Source organism: Leucoraja erinacea, chromosome 6 (assembly GCF_028641065.1).
Source record: "Leucoraja erinacea ecotype New England chromosome 6, Leri_hhj_1, whole genome shotgun sequence".
Classification (NCBI taxonomy): domain Eukaryota; kingdom Metazoa; phylum Chordata; class Chondrichthyes; order Rajiformes; family Rajidae; genus Leucoraja; species Leucoraja erinaceus.
This window is the reverse complement of record NC_073382.1, coordinates 82,453,890-82,468,468: the sequence shown is the minus strand read 5'-3', so window position 1 is coordinate 82,468,468 and position 14,579 is coordinate 82,453,890. Positions and strand designations below refer to the sequence as shown.

The window sequence follows — 14,579 nt, the reverse complement described above, 5'->3', positions numbered from 1 at the left end:
CCCCGCTCTAACCCCCCCCCCCCCCCACCATAGCCCGCACCCCGCTCTACCCCCCCCCCCACCATAGCCCGCACCCCCTCTACCCCCCCCCCCTACCCCCCCCATAGCCCGCACCCCCGCTCTAAAACCCCCTCCCCCATAGCCCGCACCCCCGCTCTACACCCCCCCCCCCATAGCCCGCACCCCGCTCGCCCCCCCCCCCCCCATAGCCCGCACCCGCTCTACACCCCCCCCGCCATCGCCCGCCCCCCCGCTCTACCCCCCCCCCCCCATAGCCCGCACCCCCTCTACCTCCCCCCCCCCCCATAGCCCGCACCCCGCTCGACCCCCCCCCCCCCCATAGCCCGCACCCCGCTCTCATACACCCCCCCCCGCCATCGCCCGCACCCCCGCTCTACCCCCCCCCCCATAGCCCGCACCCCGCTCTAAACCCCCCCCCCCCCATAGCCCGCACCCCGCTCTACAACCCACCCCCGCCATCGCCCGCACCCCGCTCAACCCCCCCATAGCCCCTCACCCGCTCTAAACCCCCCCATCGCCCGCACCCCGCACTAAAAACCCCTCTACCCCCCCCCCCATAGCCCGCACCCCGCTCTAACCCCCCCCCCCCCCCCATAGCCCGCACCCCGCTCTCTAACCCACCCCCGCCATCGCCCGCACCCCGCTCTACCCCCCCCCCATAGCCCGCACCCCGCTCTCACAAACCCACCCCCGCCATCGCCCGCACCCCGCTCTACCCCACCCGCCCTTCTCCTGTGCGATCTATACTCACTGCTCCTCTCCCCGCAGGTACCTCCTCGCTGTGCGCCAGAGCCTGCATGTGGTGTTGCTGCTACCGCTGCAGAGCGCTGCGGGGAGCGTGGCGTGGGCTCCGGGCGGCCTCACCCACCTGCTGGGCCCCGCCGGCTACATCGACGTATGGCACCAGTGGAACCCCCAGGCGTACGCCGTCCTCGCCACCTCCCACCTGGGCATCGGCAACCTGTCCACGGTCAGGACCACCGGTCAGTGGCCCCCCCAGCTCAGCCCAGCCCAGCGAGTGACCCGCCCGGTGGGGGGCGAGAGTGTACGTGTGTGGGTGGGGGGGGAGGCGGGAACAGAGAAGGGGAGGGAGAGGAGAGGGGGGCAGGGAGGAGGGGTGACATCGAATGAAGGGAACAGGCGGCAGAAACAAGCGCGGAGGGCAGCCGCTGATAATGTATTCACTGGTGTCTAGCACTGCATTCTCACAACACAACAGACAGCACTGTGACCCCCCCCCCCCCCCCCCCCAAAAAAAAAAAACACACACACACACACACCCGGGCTGTGAGACCCTCCCCCTCACACACACCGGACTGTAGTGAACCCCCTCTCTGTGGCAGGGCAGTAGTGACCCCCTCCCCCCCACACACACACCGGACTGTGAGACCTCTCCCTCACACACACACCGGACTGTGAGACCTCTCCCTCACACACACACCGGACTGTGAGACACACACACCGGACTGTGAGACCTCTCCCTCACACACACACCGGACTGTGAGACCCCTCTCCTCCACACACCCACACCGGACTGTAAGACCTCCCTCCCTGTTGCAGGCCAGTCGGTGGCGAGGATCTGGGTGCTGGTCCCAATCATCGTCAAGATCATGGCGTTGATCCACCAGTCAGCGCTGAGCGGAGCGGCGCACATGGCCCCGACGCTGCCGCTCATCACCCCGCGCCACTACCTGGACTTCATCGACCTCTTCTCCATGATCTTCCACTACCTGGAGCAGTCGGAGGGGATCCAGATTAACCGGTGAGTCCGTGCCTGGCGCACCGCGGGGCGTGGAACTGCGCGCTGGAGCCGCCGGTTGGGTGACACCGCCTGCTGGAACCGAGGCCTTAGTGGCAGCAGCGGACACACAAAAGAAACACCTTGGGTAACGACTCAGGGGTTTTGCTTTAACCCAGAGAGCCATTAAAACCAGCTACTGCAACCAGTGTCTCCGGGAAGGTCCTGATGAAGCAGCTGAGTGGAGGAGCTGCCGGAGACCCAGCTACCGCCCCGACATCTGGCGTTCTCTGTGCGGACTTCTCCCCATCACTCTTTCAGTTTAGTTTATTGTCACATGTAGGAGGTACAGTGAAAAGCTTTTGTTGCGCGCTAACCAGTCAGTGCAAAGATTACAATCGACCCATTTACAGTGTACAGATACATGATCAGGGAATAACGTTTAGTTCAAAATAAAGCCAGCACAGACCGATCGATAATAGTCAGATGATCACCAATGAGGTAGATAGTAGTTCAGGACCGCTCTCTAGTTGGTGAGAGGATGGTTCAGTTGCCTGATAACAGCTGGAAGAAATTGTCCCTGAATCTGGAGGTGTGCGTTTTCACACTTTTGCCCGACGGGAGAGGAGAGAAGAGGGAGTGAGTGGGTGAGACTGGTCCTTGATGATGCTGCTGGCCTTGCCGAGGCAGCGTGAGGTGTAGATGGAGTCGATGGAAGGGAGAGTGGTTTGTGTGATGGCCTGGGCAGCGTCCACAATTTGCTGCAATTTCTTGCGGTTTTGGATGGAGCTGTTCCCAAACCGTGCCGTGGTGCATCCTGATAAAATGCTCTCTACGGCGCATCTGTAGAAGTTGGTGAGAGTTGTTGGGGACATGCAGAACTTCCTAAACCATCTAAGGAAGTGGAGGCGTTGGTTTCCTCGCATGTCGTCGATGAAGATTGTTTTCGCTGTGTAGGTGAGGGTTGAATGTGGGGCAGTTGATGGGACTATGGGGGGATTAAATAAGTGTGATTAGTTTAGAGAAACAGGAAACAAGCCCTTCAGCCCACCAAATTTGTGCTGACCAGCGATCCTCCCGTACACTAGTACTATCCTACACACTAGGGACAATTTACAGAATTGTCTACAAACCTGCACGCCTCCGGAGTGTGGGAGGAAACTGGAGCACCCGGAGAAAACTCACAAGCTCACGGAGAAAATGTACAAACTCCGTAGAGACTGCACTCGTAGTCAGGATGGAACCCGGGTATCTGGCGCTGTGAGGCAGCAACTCTACCGCTGCGCCACGGTGCCACACAAATTAATATAGGATTAGACACAAAAAGCTGGAGTAACTCAGCGGGACAGGCAGCATCTCTGGAGAGAAGGAATGGGTGGTAGGCAATAGACAATAGGTGCAGGAGTGGGCCATCTGTCCCTTTGAGCCAGCACCACCATTCAATGTGATCATCGTTGATCATCCATAGTCAGTACTTCCGGAATGTCACCCAGCTTTTTGTGTATATGTTCGGTTTAAACCAGCTCCTTGTTACATAATATAGCATTAGTGTGGATGGGCTGAGCTGCCTGTTTGCTCAGGTTGTGAGTTGTCCCCACAGGATGGAGCTGGGGCTGGACAAGATCAGGGAAGTGTACAAGGCAGCCGAGGAGCGGCGGCACGAGATCGAGCGGCTCCGTCACAAGCTAGAGCTGCTGGGCCAGGTGAGAGAGTGCGGTCCCACGACCCCCCACTACCCCCACACTGACCATTGGCCCCGGTCATGACCCCGCCACTGACCCCGGCCATGACCCCCCACTGACCCCGGCCATGACCCCCCACTGACCCCGGCCATGACCCCCCATTGACCCCGGCCATGACCCCCCACTGACCCCACTGACCATTGACCCCGGCCATGACCCCCCACTGACCCCGGCCATGACCCCCCACTGACCCCGGCCATGACCCCCCATTGACCCCGGCCATGACCCCCCACTGACCATTGACCCCGGCCATGACCCCCCACTGACCCCGGCCATGACCCCCCACTGACCCTGGCCATGACCCTCACTGACCCCGGCCGTGACCCCCCTCTGCCCCCACACTGACCACTCACCCTCCACTGCCGCCACACTGACTATTGACCCCACCCATGACCCCCTCACTCACCATTGGCCACAGCCACGACTCCCCGCTGCACCCACACCGACCATTGACCCTCCACACTGACCACTGACCCCTCAGTGCCCCCGAACTGACGGAGTTGATGAGGGAACTCAAGGTAAAGGAGCCATTTGGAAACGGCAGATGAGTTGAACAGGTACTTTGGATCCGTCTTCACTAGGAGGACACAAACAATCTTCCTGGCCAGAGGATCTGGGGTGGCGGAGGAACTGAAGGAAATTCAAATTAGGCAGGAAATGGTGTTGGATAGACTGATGGGACTGGAGGCTGATAAATCCCCAGGCCCTGATGGTCTGCATCACAGATTACTTAAGGAAGTGGCTCTAGAAATCGTGGATGCATTGGTGATCAGTTTCCAATGTTCTATAGATTCAGGACCAGTTTCTGTGGATTGGAGGGTAGCTAATGTTATCCCACTTTTTAAGAAAGGTGGGAGAGATAAAACAGGGAATCATAGATCAGTTAGCCTGACATCGGTGGTGGGGAAGATGCTGGAGTCAATTATAAAAGATGAAATGGCGGCACATTTGGATAGCAGTAGCAGGATCGGTCCGAGTCAGCGTGGATTTACGAAAGGGAAATCATGCTTGACTAATCTTCTGAAATTTTTGGAGGGTGTAACCAGGATAATGGACAAGGGAGTGGATGTAGTGTACCTGGACTTTCAGAAAGCATTTGATAAGGTCCCACACAGGAGATTAGTGGGCAAAATTAGAGCGCATGGTATTGGCGGTAGGGTGCTGACATGGATAGAGAATTGGTTGGCAGACAGGAAACAAAGAGTAGGGATTAACGGGTCCCTTTCAGAATGGCAGGCAGTGGCTAGTGGGGTACCGCAAGGCTCGGTGCTGGGACCGCAGCTATTTACAATATAAAGGATTTAGATGAAGGGGTTAAAAGTAACATTAGCAAATTTGCAGATGACACAAAGCTGGGTGGCAGTGTGAACTGTGAGGAGGGTGCTATGAGAATGCAGGGTGATTTGGGCAGGTTGGGTGAGTGGGCAAATGCATGGCAGATGCAGTTTAATATGGATAAATGTGAAGTTATCCACTTTGGTGGCAAAAACAGGAAGGCAGATTACTATCTAAATGTTGTCAAGTTGGGAAAAGGGGAAGTTCAACGGAATTTGGGGGGTTCTTGTTCATCCGTCAATGAAAGTAAGCATGCAGGTACAGCAGGCAATGAAGAAAGCGAATGGCATGTTGGCCTTTATAACAAGAGGAATCGAGTATAGGAGCAAAGAGGTCCTTCTGCAGTTGTACAGGGCGCTAGTGAGACCACACCTGGAGTATTGTGTGCAGTTTTGGTCCCCTAATTTGAGGAAGGACATCCTTGCTATTGAGAGAGTGCAGCGTAGGTTTACAAGGTTAATTCCCGGGATGGTGGGACTGTCATATGCTGAGAGTATGGAGCGGCTGGGCTTGTAAACTCTGGAGTTTAGGATGAGAAGGGATCTTAATGAAACATATAAGAAACGTGTTCCCGATGTTGGGGGAGTCCAGAACCAGGACCCACAGTTTAAGAATAAGGGGTAAGCCATGTAGAACGGAGACGACGAAACACTTATTCACACAGAGAATTGTGAGTCTGTGGAGGCCGGTTCTCTGGATACTTTCGAGAGAGAGCTTGATAGCGGAGTCAGGGGATATGGGGAGAAGGCAGGAACGGGATACTGATTGTGGATGATTACAGTGAATGGCGGTGCAGGAATCGAATGTCACCTCTTGTCTATTGAACCCCCACCCCCACTGACCCCGGCCTTGATCCCCCACTGACCACGGTGATGACCCCAGCCTCCATCCCCCACTGACCCCGGTGTCGCTGCCCGCAGGAGATCCGGCTGCTGCAGGAACACTACGCCAAGCTGCGCAGCGAGTTCCAGGATCTGCTGCAGCGGATGCGGGATGAGGAGTTCCAGCTCACCTTGCTGCAGCGGGAGATGGATGCCGCCCGGCAGGCCTTCCAGAGGGAATACGGCACGGTAATGTACCGGGGGGAGGGGGAGGGGGGGGGGTGACCCCGGATACCGCCGGGGTAACGGCGCAATGTCCCAGCTCGAGATGCTCTGATGGAGCTCCAGGACTGTGACCCTGTGTTCCAGGGTAGTGCCCTTTGACCCTATGTTCCAGGGTAGTGACCTATGACCCAGGGTGGTGAACTGTTCCAGGGCTGTGACCTTTGTGCCAGGAAAGTGAGCTGTGACCTATGACCCAGGGCTGTGACCTGTGTTCTAGGGCTGTGACCCTGTGACCCAGGGCTGTGACCTGTGTTGTAGGGTTGTGACCCTGTGACCTGTGTCGTAGGGCTGTGACCCTGTGACCTGTGTTCAAGGACTGTGACCCTGCGACCTGTGTTCTAGGGCTGTGACCTGTGTTCTAGGGCTGTGACCTGTGTTCTAGGACTGTGACCCTGTGACCTGTGTTCTAGGACTGTGACCCTGTGACCTGTGTTCTAGGACTGTGACCTGTGTTCTAGGACTGTGACCCTGTGACCTGTGTTCTAGGACTGTGACCTGTGTTCTAGGACTGGGACCCTGTGACCTGTGTTCTAGGACTGTGACCTGTGTTCTAGGACTGGGGGACCCTGTGACCTGTGTTCTAGGACTGTGACCCTGCGACCTGTGTTCTAGGGCAAGCCTCTGTACGAGACGGCGTTGCAGGCGCTGCTGGCGTTGAGCTCCAGCGACCTGGACGAGGTGCGCACGTACCGAGCGCCGCCGCTGCCAGTGGTGACGGTGATGAACACCATCTGCCTCATGTTCGGCAAGATGGAGGGCTGGGAGAACGTGAAGCTGCTCATCAGCCAAGAAAACTTCTTCCAGGTTACACCCTGCCCCGTGGGACTGGGGGGGGGGGGCTGAGGAGGGAGGACAGGAGATGGAAGGGAGGTGGGGGAGAGAGGAAAGTGGAGCGTGGGTGTGGGGCAGGAGAGCAGGGTGAAGACAGGGGATTCGGCAGAGAGGGTGAGGGGGGTCGGAGGAGGGAGACGGGGGCGGGGGGCTGGGGGTGGGGTAAAGGGTGAGAAAGATGACAACAATGGGGAGGAAGGAGCAAAGAACTGGTTTTGGAATCCCTCTCCCTCCCTTACTCCATATCCCCTCCCCATCCCATCTCTCCATCTCCCCCACTCTCTACCCCCCCCACCCTTCTCTACCACCCCCCCCCCTCTCTAAACCCCCCCTCTCTAACCCTCCCCTCTCTACCTCCCCCCCGCTACCACACACCCCCCCTTCTCTACCCCCCCCCCCTCTAAAAACCCGCCCTCTCTCTAACCCCCTCTCCTACCTCCCCCTACCACACACCCCCCCTCTCTACCACCCCCCCTCTCTAAACCCCCCCCTCTCTAACCCTCCCCTCCCTCTACCTCCCCCCGCTACCACCACCCCCCCCCTCTATCCCCCCCCCCTCTCTCTACCACCAACCCCCCCCCTCTCTAAACCCCCCCCTCTCTAACCCCCTCTCTACCCTTTTCCCCCTCTCTAACCCCCCCTCTCTAACCCCCCTCTACCACCCCTCTAACCTCCTCTACCCCCCCCTCTAACCCCCCCCTCTCTACCCCTTTTCCCCCTCTCTACCCCCTCCCCCCCTACCACACACCCCCCTCTCTACCCCCCCCTCTCTCTCCCCCCCCCCCTCCCCCCCCTCTAAACGCCCCCCCCCCTCTCTACCATCCCCCCCCTCTCTACCACCCCCCTCCCCCCCTCTCTGCCACCCCCCCCCCCCCCCCCCCCCCCCCCCCCTCTACTACCCCCCCTCCCCCCTCTCTTAAAACCCCCTCCCCCCCCCCCCCCCCCTCTACCACCCCCCTCCGGCGGCCAATGCAGTGACGCTGCCCGTGTTCCCGCAGGAGCTGCAGTTCTTCGACAAGGACAACATCCCGGAGGACGTTTTCCGGGCGCTGGGCGACATCATCCTCCGGCCGGAGTTCCAGCCGGAGGCGGTGCGGGAGGCGAGCCGGGCGGTCGAGTCGTTCAGCGTGTGGGTGCGGGCCGTGTACTACCATGCGGTACTAGCCCGCGAGTACAGCCCCACCTTTGTCAACCGCTTCCAGGAGCTGATGGACCAGGCGCAGACCCGCCTCGGGCTGCTCCGCAAACTGGCCGATCGCATGCGGAAAGGGCTGCTGGAGGTGCTGCGGGAGGACACGGACGAAAACCTGTCGGATAATGACTCGCTGCTGGAGGCCAGCGACGCCGAGCTGCTGCGGCTGCTGCTGTTGCGGGAGCAGGAGTTGGTGCGGCGGCTCCGGGAGCAGGAGCAGGAGCTGCTCGCACAACTGCGGCGGGAGCGACAGGAGCTGCGGCGCAACGAGGAGCTCATCCACGCCCTTCGGCCTCACCGCTCCGACTGGGACGAGGCGCTGGAGCAGTCCAAGGGCCGCCGCCGCACCTTGTCTGGGGACGCGCTGCTGACGGCCGCCGCCGTCGTCTACCTCGGGCCCTTCGAGGAGCGGCTGCGGCAGGAGCTTCTGGACAAGTGGAAGGGAGCTTGTCACACCGGCACCATCCGCATGGAGCCCGTGGACCCGCGGCAAGAACTGCTGGACATCCTGGCAAGCCGAGCGGCCGCAGCCCTGGCCTCGCCGCGGGTCCCGGACCCAACCCGGAACACAGCCTCGCCGCCAGGCCGGACCACATCACCGACTCGGGTCCAGCCGGAGGCACCGGCCCCACCGATAGTCCAGACCGTTGCTTCAACGCCGTCGCCAGTCCGGACCTCTCAGCAGTCGCCAGCTCCGGCCCGGACCCCGTCACCAGCCCGGAGCACATCGTGGCAGTGGCCCGCAGCCCCGACCCCTCCACCGTCGCCAGCACTCACCCTGTCTCTAGCCCGGCGCCAGTCGTCGCCCCGCGGCCGCAGTCGGAGCCTGAGCCGGGATCTCGCTTCACGCCGGGCCTCCAGCCCGTCGCCAGCCCGGACCTCGGAACTGTCGCAAAGTCGGGCCAGGATCGCAACTCGGACCCCTCCTCCCTCGCCAGCACTCACCCTGTCGTCTGACCAGAGCCAGCCGTCGATCCGCGGCCGAAGTCGGAGCCGGAGCCGGAAGCCGTTGACACGCCGGAGCCGGAGCCAGTCGTTACCCAGGAGCCGGAGCCCGTCGCTACCCAGGAGCCGGACCTCAGCTTCATCCCGCAGCATGAGCCGCAGTCTCAGCCTGTCGTCACCACGGTCGCCGCAGCTCGTCCCCACGCCCCCGCTGCTCGGCTCCGAGTCACCGCCATCTCCGGGCGACATGTACGGCCAACCCGACTTCATCCCGACCCGCAGCAACTTCCTGCTGCTCGATATGTTGAGCTCACTGGGGGAACAACTGGACTGGAACCTGGAGAAGCTGCCGGTCAACGCCACGGCCCGGGTCAGCATCCTCATCACGCAGGTCCTGCTCAGATATTCTCCCACGCCCTGGATCCTCCTCGTCGACCCCGACAAACAGGCCGGCATCTGGATGGGGGTGTTGCAGGCCGGAGGCGGGCTGCAGCTGGAGCGGGAGGTGCTCGCCGCAGGTAGGGATGGAGGCGCTGAAAATCGGGGGGGGGGGGGGGGGGATGAGGGCAGTATGGGATTAGTAGAATGCTGCCTGACATTTCACGGCCCAGAGCAGAGTTTTATTTTAGTTTATTAATGTCACGTGTTCCAAGGAACAATGCAAAGCTTTTGTTGCGTGCTAACCAGTCAGCAGCAAGACAATACATGATTACAATCGAGCCGTTTACAGTGTGCTGATACAGGATAACGGGAATAACGTTTAGTACAAGACGATTAAAGATAGGTTGAGGGTCTCCAATGAGGTAAATGGGAGAAACAGCACCGCCATTCATTGTGATCAAGGCTGATCATCCACAATCAGTAACCCGTGCCTGCCTTCTCTCCATATCCCTTGATTTCGCTAGCCCCTAGAGCTCTAGATCTACTCACTTTTAAATCCATCCAGTGGTTTTGCCTCCACTGCCCTCTGTGGCAGAGAATTCCACAAATTCGCAACTCTCTGGGTGAAAACGTTTTCTCATCTCAGTTTTAAATGGCCTCCCTTTTTTTCTTAGACTGTGACCCCTGGTTCTGGACTCCCCCAACATTGGGACCATTTGTCCTGCATCTAGCTTGTCCAGTCCTTTTATAATTTTATACGTTTCTATAAGACCCCCCCCCCCTTCCCCTCGTCCTTCTAAATTCCAGTGATTACAAGCCCAGTCTTTCCAATCTTTCCTCATATGACAGTCCCGCCATCCCGGGAATTAACATTGTAAACTTGGCTACCTCAATAGCAAGGATGTCCTTCCTCAAATTAGGAGATAAAACTGCACACGACACTCCAGGTTTAGTCTCACCAGTGCCCTGTACAACTGGAGAAGAACCTCTTTTCTCCTATACTCAAATTCTCTCGTTATGAAGGCCTACATGCCATTGGTTTTCTTCACTGCCTGCTGTACCTGCATGCTTACTTTCAGTGACTGATGTACAAGGACCCCCAGGACTCGTTGCACTTCCCTTGTTTCAATCTGACACCATTCAGATAATAATCTGTCTCCTTGTTCTTGCCAGGAGGTCAGTGCCGCTCTCTAGTTGGTGAGAGGGTGGTTCAGTTGCCTGATAACAGCCGGGAAGAAACTTTCCCTGAATCTGGAGGTGTGCGTTTTCACACTTCTGTACCTCTTGCCCGATTGGAGAGGGAGGTGACTGGGGTGAGACAGGTCCTTAATTATGCTGCTGGCCTTGCCGAGGCAGCGTGAGGTGTGGATGGAAGAGAGGTTGGTTTGTGTGATGGTCTGGGGGTCTTCAGCTTCGAGGAGAGGTTGGATTTCTACTTCAAGAGTATTGGAGGTTGAAGGGAGACCTGATAAAAGTATGTAAAATAATGAGAGGCGTAGATAGGGTAGACAGCCAGAACCTTGTCCCCAGGGTGGGGATGTCACAGACTAGAGGGCACAGCTGTAGGGTGAGTGGGGCAAAGTTTAAAGGAGATGTTGCGGGGCAAGTGTGGGGGGTGGGGGCCAGGGGTGGGGGTGGGGGGTGGAGGCAGATACGATAGTGGTGTTTAAGGGGCGTTTAGACAGACGCATGGATATGCAGGGGAATGGGTCACGTGCAGGTCAGGCATTTGGGATAGCAAGCCCATTGGGCCGAAGGGCCTGTTCCTGTACTATTCTATGTTCATTTCTATCTGTGCCTGCGGTGGATTTTATTTTGAAGTCGATTTTATGTAGTTAGTGCAGCCGGGAGCGATGTGTTGGTGAAGAGCGCGTCTGAACGCGTCCTGCCGGCGGACGGCGAGGCGGATGAGGCATCTGGAGACATATTCATCGACAGCCTGGCTGTGGAGGGCGGCGACGTGGAGTGGGTTCCACAGACGCTGGAGGAGCGGCCGCCCCACGACCTCTGGGTCTGTCCCATCACCAAGCCCGACCTGGAGCAACTGCTGCTGACGGCCGCCGTCAATGGTAAGGACCCTCTGAGGCGGCATCGTGGACACATGCCCCGGGTCTCCGTCCGTCCTAACCCCTCACCTCTCCCCCTCCCCTCTCCCACTACCCGGTGGACAGATGTTGGGTGGAGTAGCCCGGCGGACAGATGCTGGACAGATGTTAGGTTGAGTAGCCCGGTGGACAGATGTTGGGTGGAGTAGCCCGGTGGACAGATGTTGGGTGGAGTAGCCCGGCGGACAGATGCTGGACAGATGTTGGGTTGAGTAGCCCGGCGGACAGATGTTGGGTTGAGTAGCCCGGTGGACAGATGTTGGGTGGAGTAGCCCGGCGGACAGATGTTGGGTGGAGTAGCCCGGCGGACAGATGTTGGGTGAAGTTGCCCGGTGGACAGATGTTGGGAAATGTGGCCCCGGCTGACAGATGTTTGCCCCGCGCAGGGATGGCGGTGCTGGTGACGGACATCGAGCTGCGGCCATTCCCGCCCGTGCTGTCGAGGCTGCTTCTCGCCGGCAGCGGCACCACCGAGCCCGGGGCCTGGGAACGAACCTTCGAAACGCTGCCCGTCAAGATCAAGCCCGGCTTCCGGGTTTACCTCAGCACCTCGCTGCCCCTGAAGAAGATCGAGTCAGGTAAACGTCTGCCCTCTCCGTGGTCTCCCCTCTGCCCAGCGCACCCCGGCCCCAAATGCTGGATATGCCACCCCCACCCCCTCTGCCCCCAGGAAGCACACAGCGGCTCAGTTAGCGTCTGAGGCCAGGACCTTCCCACTGGAGCGGGAGGGGGAAGGGGGTGTATTGAGGCATGTGTTGGGGGCGGGGAGGTAAAGGGGGTAGAGGGGAGGGGAGGGGAGGGGGGGGGGGGGGGGGGTGGCGGCTGGCGGGACCCGGGGGCGACCTGCTGCTCTTCCCTTCCCGCGGTGTGTGGAGAGACACGGGCTGTAACGTGAACCGCCTCTCGGCAGAGTTTGGAGCCGGCGCTGCTGAAGCAGATGCGCTGCGTGGATCTGACCATCAGTGAGTCGGGACTGCAGGAGCTGATTCTCAAGGAGGTTTGTACTTCGAGCGGCAACGGGTGGACAGGCAGCTCGCCCGTCAGATGGACATCATGTACCTGCAACATCAGCTGCACGTCGCGCAGGTGCCAAGGGGGGGGGGGGGGGGGCAGCCCGGGAAGAGGGGGGCATGTGGGGGGAGGGGGGGGAAGGGGGGGGGCATGGGCCGGCCCGCGAAGAGGGGGGGCATGTGTGGGAAGAGGGGGGCATGTGGGGGGGGGAGGCCCGGGTTGTGGGGGAGGGGAGTTACGGGATGGGGGGGGGGGGGGGGGGGGGGGGGGGGAGGGGGACATCGGCGCCCCCCACCTGCATTTCTAGATCTCTAGAATCACTTCTTGCGCAGGGGTGACCGGTACGAAAGGGACGGATTGCACCTTCATTGGAGGGGGGGGCGACCTTCTGGCGGGCAGGGTTGCTAGTGCTACACGGGTGGGTTTAAATAAACAGTGGAGAGGTGGAGTCAACAACGTGGAAGCGTGTGCGTGCAGACAACGGGACAGGGAGTGTAGGGAAGGTCACGTTTAAACTAACAGGGCAGGGGGATGGGAACCAATGCAAGGAGACAGAGGGACATAAAAGGGGGACAGAAGCAGCAGGTAGAAGGGAGAAAAGAAAAACAAACCTGAAAGCTTTGTGCCTTAATACGAGGAGCATTCGTAATAGGGTGGATGAATTGAATGCGCAGTTAGTTGTTAAGGAATATAATATAGTTGGGATTACGGAGACATGGCTCCAGGGTGACCAAGGCTGGGATCTAAACATGCAGGGGTATTCAATATTCAGGAAGGATAGACACAAAGGAAGAGGTGGGGTGGCATTGCAGGTTAAAGAGAAGATTAATGCAATAGAAGTAGTGACATTAGCTTGGATGCTGTAGTCGGTATGGGTAGAGAACTGTGAAATAGCCAAGGGCAGAAACCGCTTGTTGGAGTCGTGTACAGACCACCAAACAGCAGTAGGGAGGTTGGGGATAGCATCAAGCAGGAAATGAGGGATGTGTGTAGCAAAGGTACAGCAGTTATCATGGGTGACTTTAATCTACATATAGATTGGGCCAACCAAATTAGTAATGGCGCTGAGGGGGAGGATTTCCTGGAATGTATACGGATGGGTTTAAAAACCAATATGTAGAGGAACTGACAAGAGGGCAGGTCATCCTAGACTGGGTATTGTGTAATGAGGAAGGATTAGTTAGTGATCTTGTTGTGCAAAGCCCTTGGGCAGCAGTGACCATAATATGGTGGAATTCTGCATTAGGATGGAGAGTGACACGATTAATTCAGAGACTAGGGGCCTGAACTTGAATAGATGAGACTTTGAAGGTATGAGACGGGAATTGGTTAGGATAGACTGGTAAATAGTACTTAAAGGGTTGACGTTATAGATGCATCAGTGACTAATTGTACATCAGTCACTGAAAGTAAGCATGCAGGTACAGCAGGCAGTGAAGGAAGCGAATGGCAAGTTGCCGTATGATCAGCCATGATCACATTGAATGACGGTGCTGGCTCGAAGGGCAGAATGGCCTACCCCTGCACGTATTTTCTATGTTTTTATGTTTCTATGACATGGGAGGGGGGGGGGGGGGGGGCTTCGCTCTCCAATCCCCCGTGTCCGGGCCTCTGTCTCCCAGTGTCGCTGTTCCCCAACAGTCTCCCGTGAACGGCCCCCGTCCTATTTATCCCCGTGTCGTTCCTCCCATCCGCCCCCCCCCCTTGTTTCCCCCCCCCCCCTCAGACACTGCCTTTGCCGCCCCCGTGTCTGCTCTCCTCGCCCATGTTCCTCGCCCCCTCTTCCACCCCCCCCCCCGTGTTCCCTCCACCCTGTTCCCCGTTCCCCCCCCCCCCCGTGTTCCCTTCACCCCCCTGTGTTCCCTCCACCATCACCGTGTTCCCCTCCACCCGTGTTCCCTCCACCCGTGTTCCCCTCTCCCCCGTGTTCCCTCCACTCTCCCCCCCGTGTTCCCGTACAACTCCCCCCGCTGTTCCCCTCCTCCCCCCCCCCCCCCGTGTGTTTCCCCTCCACCCCCCCCGTATTCTCTCCACCCCCCCCCCCCGTGTTCCCTCCACCCCCCGTGTTCCCCTCCACCTCCCCCATATTCATTCCACCCCCCCCCCGTGTTCCCCTCCACCTCCCCCATATTCTCTCCACCCCCCCCCCCCCGTGTTCCCCTCCACCTCCCC

General features: G+C 59.0%; 1 protein-coding gene across 1 annotated transcript in view; it reads left to right on the top strand.

Annotated features, from left to right (window-relative positions):
• LOC129698445 (dynein heavy chain domain-containing protein 1-like) overlaps positions 1–14,579 on the top strand; it is an 86,388-nt gene that overhangs the window by 49,593 nt on the left and 22,216 nt on the right. The window contains exons 26-35 of the mRNA XM_055637591.1: positions 143–153; positions 684–1,004; positions 1,582–1,783; positions 3,360–3,462; positions 5,757–5,906; positions 6,555–6,746; positions 7,772–9,428; positions 11,127–11,360; positions 11,783–11,974; positions 12,740–12,825. Of these exons, the coding sequence (XP_055493566.1) occupies positions 143–153; positions 684–1,004; positions 1,582–1,783; positions 3,360–3,462; positions 5,757–5,906; positions 6,555–6,746; positions 7,772–9,428; positions 11,127–11,360; positions 11,783–11,974; positions 12,740–12,825 (3,148 nt within the window). The remainder of the gene's footprint in view (positions 1–142; positions 154–683; positions 1,005–1,581; positions 1,784–3,359; positions 3,463–5,756; positions 5,907–6,554; positions 6,747–7,771; positions 9,429–11,126; positions 11,361–11,782; positions 11,975–12,739; positions 12,826–14,579) is intronic.